The 10,118-nt window shown below is 46.4% G+C and overlaps 1 protein-coding gene across 1 annotated transcript; it reads left to right on the top strand.

Annotated features, from left to right (window-relative positions):
• The first annotated feature begins 1,279 nt into the window (after positions 1 to 1,279).
• On the top strand, positions 1,280 to 9,220 carry ZNF544 (zinc finger protein 544). The gene is made up of 4 exons (XM_080643623.1): positions 1,280 to 1,409; positions 2,682 to 2,808; positions 4,108 to 4,194; positions 5,468 to 9,220. The coding sequence occupies exons 1-4, from the start codon at positions 1,377 to 1,379 to the stop codon at positions 7,249 to 7,251; spliced, it is 2,031 nt and encodes a 676-aa protein (XP_080499749.1). The 5' UTR covers positions 1,280 to 1,376; the 3' UTR covers positions 7,252 to 9,220.
• The last annotated feature ends 898 nt before the right edge of the window (positions 9,221 to 10,118 follow it).

Below are 10,118 nucleotides of genomic sequence, written 5' to 3'. Positions count from 1 at the left end.
GTTACCATCCCCCACACACATATTTTGAAACTGGCAGATGTTTCCTTGTAATCTTTTATATTGTGCAAAAACATTTTTTGAAACCAGGTCCTGTTTCATTGTTGTTTGGGGACTATACAGCTTTTCTTTTCTTTCTTTTTTTTTTTTTTTTCCCAAACCACTTGATGTTTCATTGGAATATTTTATATATTTTTTTAATTGATTTCAGAGATGAAGGGAGATAAAAACATCAGTGATGAGAGAGAATCATTGATCGGCTGCCTCCTGCACGCCCCATTCTGGCGATTGAGCCCACAGCCCAGGCCTATGCCTGTGGGGAGTGGCCACAGCGTCTGGACAGGTCCAGCCTCAAGACTAACGAGAGGGCACAGTCCTCTCATGGCCACGTGCAAGTCCCAGCTTGGAGGACAAAGCCCTCCCAGCACAGTGATAGCCACAGGCTATGGTTGTCAGCTTGAACCTGTGGTCCGGACACACGGTTCCACGTGGCTGAGTGATGTGGGCTCGATAGAGTTCAGGTGCATGTCATTGATTAGATTCGAAACCCACGAGAATGTTGTAAACATCTTGACCAGGCCTTTACGTTGCCTCGTGGAATCTGGCTATAAAATAAAGACACAGCTTGCAGGCCGTGGTGCTGTCGCTAGCTCTCCCATCAGAGAGGACAGCGTCCCACCCAGACCCAGCTTTTTTCTCTTGTCTGTCTTTTCTCAATCCTTTACCGCCCCCTCTCAGGCTCACCGAACCTGGCTGAGCTGGCTTAGCACATAGGGTGCCCAACGTGGGGCTGAGTGTACCGTGGCCCTGCTGCCTCGGCACATATGCCCTAACCGGGGATTGAACCGTGACCTCCTGGTTCCTAGGTAGACGCTTAACCCCCTGAGCCACGCCGGCCAGGCTCATTGCAATATTTTAAATTTATACAATCGTTTTGACACCCTGCCTTTACCTCACCCATTCATTGTCTTGAAATGACAGAAACAAAACTGGCCTGTTTGTTTGTATGTTGAGGGAAAACTGTGTATCTGAGATCACAGTTCAGACACCCCTAGCACGTGCCTTGAGCATTTACCTTTAGCCTGGGGGGCAGCTCAGGACCGTCCCCAGCCCAGACCTGAGCAAGCTGGACCGGCTTCCCCGCTGGAAAGCCAGCGTGGCCACCTGGGCTGACCTCGGAGCCCTGCCTCCCCGCTCCTCATACCCGAAGGAAATGCCCCTCGGCTGGAACATTCCTCTCCTTTTTGGGGGGTGGGGTGGGCTCAAGGGTGTGGGGGTACCGAGGAGGGGCTGACTCCCTGATTGTGCCTCCACCACTAGCACTGCCCCCTGAGGACGGCTGCCCGCTTGGAGACAGCTTCTTCAGGTCTGAGGAGGACATGGAAGTGTGTGCTCAGCCCGTCCCATCCCAGGTGAGTTAAAGACCTTTGCTGTGTTTGCCTCTCTGTCTCCTCAGCTGTCAAGCGGGTCCAGGAATATAGCACTCGCCTCCCCAGGAGCCCATGATGCTGCCCTATTCCTTTGAGTGAGACCCCGGGGCTCCCTGCAGACACAGCTCCTTCCCGGTGTGGGTGAGCCAGGGCTCCTTAGGGCCTCCTGTACCTGGTGCCCTGGGAGATGTCCAGAGCGGGATGCTGACTTCATGGTCACGTCAGGGCAGCTCACACCTGAGAAGTTGAGGGACTCATCCAGGAATCCAGCTACTCGGTTGTGAAGCTGAGATGCCGCGTCAGGCCTGGCACCCAGGGCCAGGGTGCATGCCCCCCCCCCCCCCCACCTACCAGCCTTCCTTGAATGCCTGCTCTGCCAGTGTTTGCTGTGAAGGACCAGGTGGTAGGAACTGCCTCAGGCTCTGCCGGCCACATAGGCTCTCTCCCCCAGGTTCTTTTTGTAGATGGCCTTTGGAAAAAAAAAAAAAACAACCACCATTTTCAGCTGTACTAGGTCTACTGCAGCTGCTGTAACAAAATAGCACGGACTGTGTGGCTCAGACAACATCCATTTTCTCGTGGTTCTGAAACCTTAACCGTCTGAGACCAGGTGCCAGCAGGGTTGGTTTCATGAGGACTCTTCCTCGCTTGCTAATAGTGCCTTGTCTGTGTCCTCAGTGGTGGAGAAAGAAGTCTCTGGTGGTCTCCTTCGGGGGGCACCAATCCCACTGCATTAGGGCTCTGCCCTTAGAACCCCCATTAACATTATTGTCATAAAGGCCCTCTTCCCCAGATGCAGTCACTTTGTGGGGTAGGACGTCAACCTGTGAATGTGGGGGAGAACAACGTAGCCCATGGCATCAGCCTTCCGAAAGCACACACCGTCTTGGCCTGTCTGCCGGCCTGCGTTTTGCTCATTCCTGATTTTAAACATCCTCTTTGAGTGCCTTTAAGTCTGTGATTTGGTAGAAAAGTAAGGAGTGGGGTTCCCACTGTTTCCTGGGACAGAAAGTCAGAATCGCTGGTGCGATCAGCAACAGACAGGCCCTCAGAAAGTGAAGACGCCGTGGACTGCGTTGGTGTCTGATCGGAGCACTGCCCGGAGGCAGGAACCCTGTGGATGCTCTGGACACCATCTCCAGCCCACACCACCTCCCTCCCTTTGCTGTCCTGCCCTCCCCCACCTTCCTATCGGGGGGGAGGCAGGGCCCCATGGTAAAACGTGGCCCCGTGGTAACACAGGCGATGTTTCAGCTACCTCTGAGCTTTAAGGATGTGGTGGTGAGCTTCACGCACGAGGAGTGGGCACGGCTGGACCTGGTGCAGAGGACGCTGTACCGCGACGTGACTCTGGAGACATGTGACCACCTGGTCTCTCTGGGTAAGCTGGGCTGTACCCATCACACGGGCTTTCTGCCCCTAGGACTCCAAGCTCTGACTCCAAGGCTGTGCTTGTGCTGGGGTGAAGCATCCCCAGAGTGGGTCACAGTGTGTGTGTGTGTGTGTTTGCTTGCAAATAATAAAACCTAAACGTTAGTAAGGTCCACAGGTAACTGTCATTCTTTTTTTCAAATTTATTTTTATTTTTATTTATTTTTTTAATGTTGAGAACATTCTTTTTTTTTTTTTTTAAATATATTTTATTGATATTTTATAGAGAGGAAGGGAGAGGGATAGAGAGCTAGAAACATCGATGAGAGAGAAACATCGATCAGCTGCCTCCTGCACACCTCCCACTGGGGATGTGCCCGCAACCAAGGTACATGCCCTTGACCGGAATCGAACCCGGGACCCTTCAGTCCACAGGCCGATGCTCTATCCACTGAGCCAAACCGGTTTCGGCTCAAATTTATTTTTAAATATATTTTATTGATTTTTTTTTACCGAGAGGAAGGGAGAGGGATAGAGAGTTAGACACATGGATGAGAGAGAAACATCCATCAGCTGCCTCCTGCACACTCCCCACTGGGGATGTGCCCACAACCAAGGTACATGCCCTTGACTGGAATCGAACCCGGGACCCCTTGAGTCCTCAGGCCGATGCTCTATCCACTGAGCCAAACTAGTCAGGGCAACTGTAATTCTTTATAGTAAAGAGAAACTCTTTCTAATATAAAGACCTGATAATCCTTTCTCTTAAGAGGAAACTTATATAGAGGCTAGAATACTTTATATTTTGTAAAATTACAGAATATATACACGGAGTGGCCGGATTATTATGACCACCCCATCAGTACAATGAAGTGAATTAGTTATGCAAATAATAATAATAATAAAACCTTGAGAGTATTTGCTTAGGAAGTTTTCAATATTCAGTATTTTTGGACGTGTCCATGAAGTACTGATGGGGTGGTCATAATAATCTGGCCGGTCATCATAATCTGGCCACTCAGTGTACATATTTGTTTGTTTGTTTTTCCTTCATCTTTAATTGTCCTCTGGTGCCTTTAAGAGCTATCCCTATATTTGGGAGAGAAGTGGGTCCCTTTTAGATGCAAATCCTGGGTATTGCCGTTTGGTCAGCCTCCACACTGCATGTTTGTGTCTTATTTCCCAGGAATGGCTCCCGGACCCTCCTAGTCCATCCCTGTCTGACCCCAGGGGAGAGGGCTGGGCCTGGGACACCATCTCTTTGTCTGGAAGCAGAGCATCAAGTACTGTGTTTTTCCCTATTGACCAGGACTTCTGCTCCCCACTGTGGATGTGATCTCCTGCCTGGAGCGAGGTGCTGGCCCATGGAGGGTGGAGCAGGAACCGTCTCCCCGAGGTGAGAGCCTTCAGTTAACTTGGACAGAGGAGGAGGGAGGCCGTTTGCGGGAGCTTCCTCGGTGTTCACTGCTGCCTCCTCATGTCCAGCAAGACAGCCGTGTCCTCATCCACGGGCCCAGCCCAGCGAGAACGCTCGCTGCTGTCGTCTGCACATTTCTCAGGCCTGCGTTTATTTCTGTTCCCATTTTCGCTTTCTTCTTTACCCTTCAGCCACCTTGTCTTGTTCCCAGGTCCTCCTGACCCTGCATTTTCACCAGCCCCTCATCATGACTTCCACCTGAGGAAGCACTGCTCAGGTCTCCTTTCAGTTTCTCTCTCATCAGTTATGTTTCTGTCTCCCTCTCCCTTCCTCTCTCTGAAATCAGTAAAAACATATTTGAGCCCTAGCCGGTGTGGCTCAGTGGATAGAGCATCAGCCTGCGGACTGAAGGGTCTCGGGTTCAATTCTGGTCAAGGGCATGTACCTTAGTTGCAGGCTTCTCCCCAGCCTGGGCCCTGTTCCAGACTCATGCAGAAGACAACCAATCAATGTGTTTCTCTTATATTGATATTTCTCTCTGTCTTTCCTTCTTTCTTCCACTTGATCTAAAAAGAAAATCAATGGAAAAATATCCTCATGTGGGGGTTGATTAATTAATTAAAAACATATTGAAAAAATAAATAAGGTACCATATTCACAGGTCCCAGCAACTGGGCATCGCTATCTTTTGTGCTTATTGAGGACCACGTATCCTCAGACTCAGTTCCTTCTGTACATTTCTCCTTTAATACTTACATTCTCGTGCTTATTCTTTTTTTAAAATATATTTTTATTGAATTCAGAGAGGAAGGGAAGAGAGAGAGATAGAAACATCAATGATGAGAGAGAATCATTGATTGGCTGCCTCCTGCACGCCCCGCATTGGGGATCAAGCCTGCAACCCAAGCATGTTCCCATGACCGGAATCGAACCCAGGACCTTTCAGTCCGCAAACTGATGTTCTATCCACTGAGCCAAACAAGCTAGGGCTCATCCTTATTCTTATTTCCCTGCTCACTCTTTGGGTCTCAGCTCTCCTCATTCAACTCTTCGTTACCTTTGCTTGTTTTTTTGTGCTTCTTCACTGATTTCCTATTTGCTAGCCCATCCCACTCTTTTACATCCTGCATGGAATTATAGTTCATGGACTCTAAACAAACCCAGAGACACCTCTCATACTTGGTTTTTTTTCTTCATTCCCCCTCCCATCTCAGGCTTTTGCAGTAATTGAGGCATTGTGGATTTCTTTCAGAGTGGAAGACTACCCTTGAAAAGAAAGAGTCCAGTTCTGAAGAGGATATTGGTGTGGAGGAACCATCCTTCCATGTGGAAATGGAACGCTGTATAGGGGGCCCCTGGTCTGTGTCAGTAGGAGAAATACAGGATCGGAGCGACCAGCCAGAGGAGCACCGGGAGGAATCTTTGAGTCAGATTGTACCTACCTCAGGGGAGAATGTGTTTGCTAAAGTGGAACATTGTGAGCATGAACTTGGCAGAAGTTATCTGAGTGAAAGCCTTCTACCTCTGACATTACCCGCAAGAACACATTCGCACAAGCGTGACTCACAGTGTCAAGAGTTGAAACAGAACTCGGTTTTCATTAATCATCAGAAAGGTGGTGCCCTTCTGAAGCCCTGTGCAAACCTTGAAAGTGCCAGGGCCTTCTCTGAGAGCATTCACTTGAGTAAACTTGCAAAGGTTGAAACGGGAAGTAACAAGCCTTATGGTTACACTGTCGACAGTGACTCTTTCCACTGTGGCCCATCCGTTCGTTGCCACAATAGAAGTTTTTCGGTAGAGAAGAGAAATGATTGTAAGGACGATGGAAATGGTAAGCACAACGTGTCCCTGAATGAAAACAAGCCAGTGCATTTGGAAGAAAGTCGGTACACACGTGACAAACGCGTTGTACAAACTGAAATAACTGTGGGTGATCCTGGATGTGAGGAGGACTGTGGTGCCTTCTGCACGGCCTCATCTGTTCATGACGGTGACGTCATCCAGGCCAGAAAGAAGCCACGCGCATGTAAACTACGTGGCAAGTCCTGCAGCTGTTGCTCTGAGCTTGCACACCAGAGGACACACACTGGAGAGAAGCCATATACCTGCAGTCATTGTGAAAAAGCTTTCAAATGGAGATACCTCCTCATTGTGCATCAGAGAACGCACACTGGAGAGAGGCCTTATCAGTGCAACCTGTGTGTTAAAACCTACCGTGGTCAGTCAGCTCTTATAAAACACAGGAGGACCCACACAGGTGAGAAACACCACGAGTGTCATGATCGTGAGAAGTTCTTTAACCGGCAGGGTCACCTGACTAGGCATCAGAGAATTCATAGTGTAGGGAAACCGTACTTGTGTACCCACTGTGGAAACTCCTTCAGCCGTAGCTCTGACTTTGTTGCACATAAAAGGATTCACAGTGGGGAGAAACCATACGAATGTAACCACTGTGGGAAGTCTTTTTGGGAGCGAAAACAGCTTCTCGCACATCTGCGAACTCATGCTGGAGAGAAGAAATTTTACGAGTGCAGTCATTGTGAGAAAGTTTTCAAATGGAGGTCTCACCTCATTCTGCATCAGAGAACACACACTGGAGAAAAGCCTTACGAGTGCATTGACTGCGGGAAAGGCTTCAGTGATGGGTCGTCTCTTAGAAAACACGAGAGAACACACACTGGTGAGAAACCCTACCACTGTGACCAGTGTGGGAAATCCTTTCGGCAGCAGTCACAGCTTGTCGTGCACCAGCGAACCCATACTGGAGAGAAACCTTACGAGTGCAGTCACTGTGGGAAAGCTTTCAGCCAGAGATCTGGCCTCATTGTGCACCAGAGAACACACACTGGAGAGAAGCCCTATAAGTGTAAAATCTGTGTTAAAGCCTTCAGCCAGAGATACCTCCTCATTGTGCACCAGAGAACACACACTGGAGAGAAGCCCTATCAGTGTACCACGTGTGCAAAAGCCTTCAGTGGTCGTTTAGCTCTTCAAAAACATGAGAGGACACACAAGGTCAAGAAACCCCACGAATGAACGTAATCATTGTGAAAAAGGTTCTTTATGGGGCAGAGTCACCTTACCAGGCATCAGTGAATTCACACTGGAGAGAAACCACATTTGTGTGCTCCTCCTGCTGTAGCTCTTTGTTGCACATAAAATGATTCACACTGGAGAGAAGCCCTATGAATGTGACCACTGTGGGAAAACTTTTTAGCAGTGATCATAGCTTGTGTATCTGCATATTCATTCTAGAGGCAGGAAACCTTATGAATACAGTCATTGTACAAAAGGTTTCAAAATAGAGATCTCATTATGCACCAGAGAACACACTGGCATGAAACCCTATAAATGTAATCACTATGAAAAGGCCTTTTCATACTAGAGAGAAACCCTATAAGTATGATGAATGGGAGAAGGCTTTCAATTATTATAAATCCCTTATTCAATATGAGGAAACTCAGGGGAGAGAAACCCTCTGAGTAATTAAGATGGAAAAGCTCAATGCCAGAACTTCTTTTCTAGACATCAGACAACCACATGCATCAAAATTGCTTGGTGTGTACATTGAAACTGCAGATTACCAAGCTTACCCTGATACACGAAATCAGAATCTCTATCAGTAAAACCCAAGAACCTATCATTTCCCAAACCAGCACAAGTTACTTGTATGTGCACTAAGGTGTGTGGACTTATACATTTAGGTAGGAGGGTATGAACATGACAACTGATGGAAAGCTTTTAAAGCTTTTAGCAGGAAATAGGAAATTCAGAACTGTGTCCATCAGTTTATCATTTTATTGCAGACAACTGCCCAAACTTAATCAGATGTTATCCCTATAATACATTCCTAGAAATGATAAGGTATTGGGAGATTTGTTCCCCTCAAAAAAAGGCTGGGTTGTATGTCAATAATGGTAAAGTGAGAGGCCTTTACTGCAGATTTGAGCAAAGTGAAAGCAGGTGGGAGACCCTCACCTGGAGATGCAGAGTGGAAAAAGCTAAAGCCAGGACCACGAAGAGGGCTGCAGCACTGGAGGTCTCCGCCCCTTGACAGAGTTTCAGACTAACGTGGGGCAGAAAAGCAGGGTTAACTGATGGTCTGTTGGTGAAATTCCAAGTTTCCTCCCCCTTCTTGTTTTGCATTATCTGCCTGTGGGTGAGCAAAATAAAACAGGGAGTGAATGAGGTATCCCCCCCAAAAAAAAAAAAATTTAGTCTGGAGACTAGGAGGCTGGTGAATTATGCTCCAGAACAAGGGCTGCCTTTTCTTGGCATCTCAGTTACCTTCATCATAACACCTGGTTCTGGCCCTACTCCCTTCAAAGCAAATCTTGCCATTAAATTAGCTTCCCTCCCCATCTATGGAGGCTCTCATGTTTTTTTCCATAGTCTCTTCAGTATAGATGGAAGGTAAGGAGCAAGAGACTTGAAAGGTTTCAATATAAAAGGAAAAACAGATTAAAAAAAAAGAACAGATACTCAGGGGAACCAAACATTTAAAATGGAGATTGAGCCAAGAAAATAAGTCTTACGATAACTCTTAAGAGAGTTATGAGAACAAAAATACACTATCATTTGCTAAAAAAAAAGTTGGAGAAGAAAAGGAAACCCCTGTAGAATTGAAAGAAAATCTTAAGATCATGCCAAATACTGTCCAGGATTAGTGGGATCCATGTAGCATGAGAAATTGAAAATGCTGTAGTCAAGGAAGCATTGCAGAAACTTCTGGAGAGTATAGGTTTGAAACTAAGAAAAGGAATTTTTAACAAAAGGAGGGTTCTAACTGTGGGGGAGAAGAGGGCATGTATCAGAACTTTAGGATGAACAAATGGTTAAAAAGAAATATTGTACAAGACAGTTGTAGTCCAGATGTGAACCAGACTCTAGAAAGGAGTCTTCATTTGACTGTGATGTTAATATTTCATCCTAGAAAAGGCAGAGGACTCATGAGATTGGAATAAAAGGAGAAATATACTCAGATTGTTTTGCTTGGCCCTTCACTAAACACTGTTTTTATAACTATAGTATAAACAGTGGGTGCTGGTTTTGCATTTTACAAAGAAACTCAGAGGTGTAATGGCGAATTTGGAGGTGGGGTGTAGGGGAGTTTCTCTGTATCCTCATTTTAGGAAGTTAGCTTTTAAATAGAATAGGTTACTTAGGAGACCAAAACTAGAATATTAAATAGTGATAGGACAAAAATTGGAATCAAATAGAGGATCACAGAAATAAGTAAAATCTTAATTCCTTATCAAAGAAGGAAGGCAGTAAAGTGTATAAGCCATAAAAGATCAGAATTACAGATATAGCCTTATTTAGGAACTGGAATAAAAACATTTAAAAGTAGTTGGTAGAATGTGTGAATGTTGGGTAGGGTGGAGCAGGAGACAGTTGCTTTCCATTTTAAGCCTGTCTTTCCTTCCCTGGCACACTTCTTATTCCAGTAACTTCATATACTAGTATGTACCTGTAGGTGAGCAAAACAATGTATATGACAATTGCAAAGGATTTGTGGAATTATGTACACTTCCCCTTTTTAAAAAAATTTATTGCTTTTTTACAGAAAGGAAGGAAGAGGGATAGAGAGTTAGAAACATCGATGAGAGAGAAACATCGATCAGCTGCCTCCTGCACACCTCCCACTGGGGATGTGCCTGCAACCAAGGTACATGCCCTTGACCGGAATCGAACCTGGGACGCTCTATCCACTGAGCCAAACCAGTTAGGGCTTCCCCGCCCCCCCCCTTTTTTTTATTCACTTTTGTAAAAGTAAATTGACAATTTAAACAGCAAGAATGAGAGGAAAATACTTCAGACTCTTCTGTTTGCTCATTATAGTAGGTTCCAGTAGGAGAGAAAGTCTCCTGGGCTTCTTAGAAGTCACTGGAATTAAAGATGGG

Source organism: Plecotus auritus (genome assembly GCF_963455305.1).
Source record: "Plecotus auritus genome assembly, chromosome: 10".
NCBI lineage: Eukaryota > Metazoa > Chordata > Mammalia > Chiroptera > Vespertilionidae > Plecotus > Plecotus auritus.
Note: the sequence above shows the minus strand (reverse complement) of the source record. Positions and strands in the feature narration are given on the sequence as shown.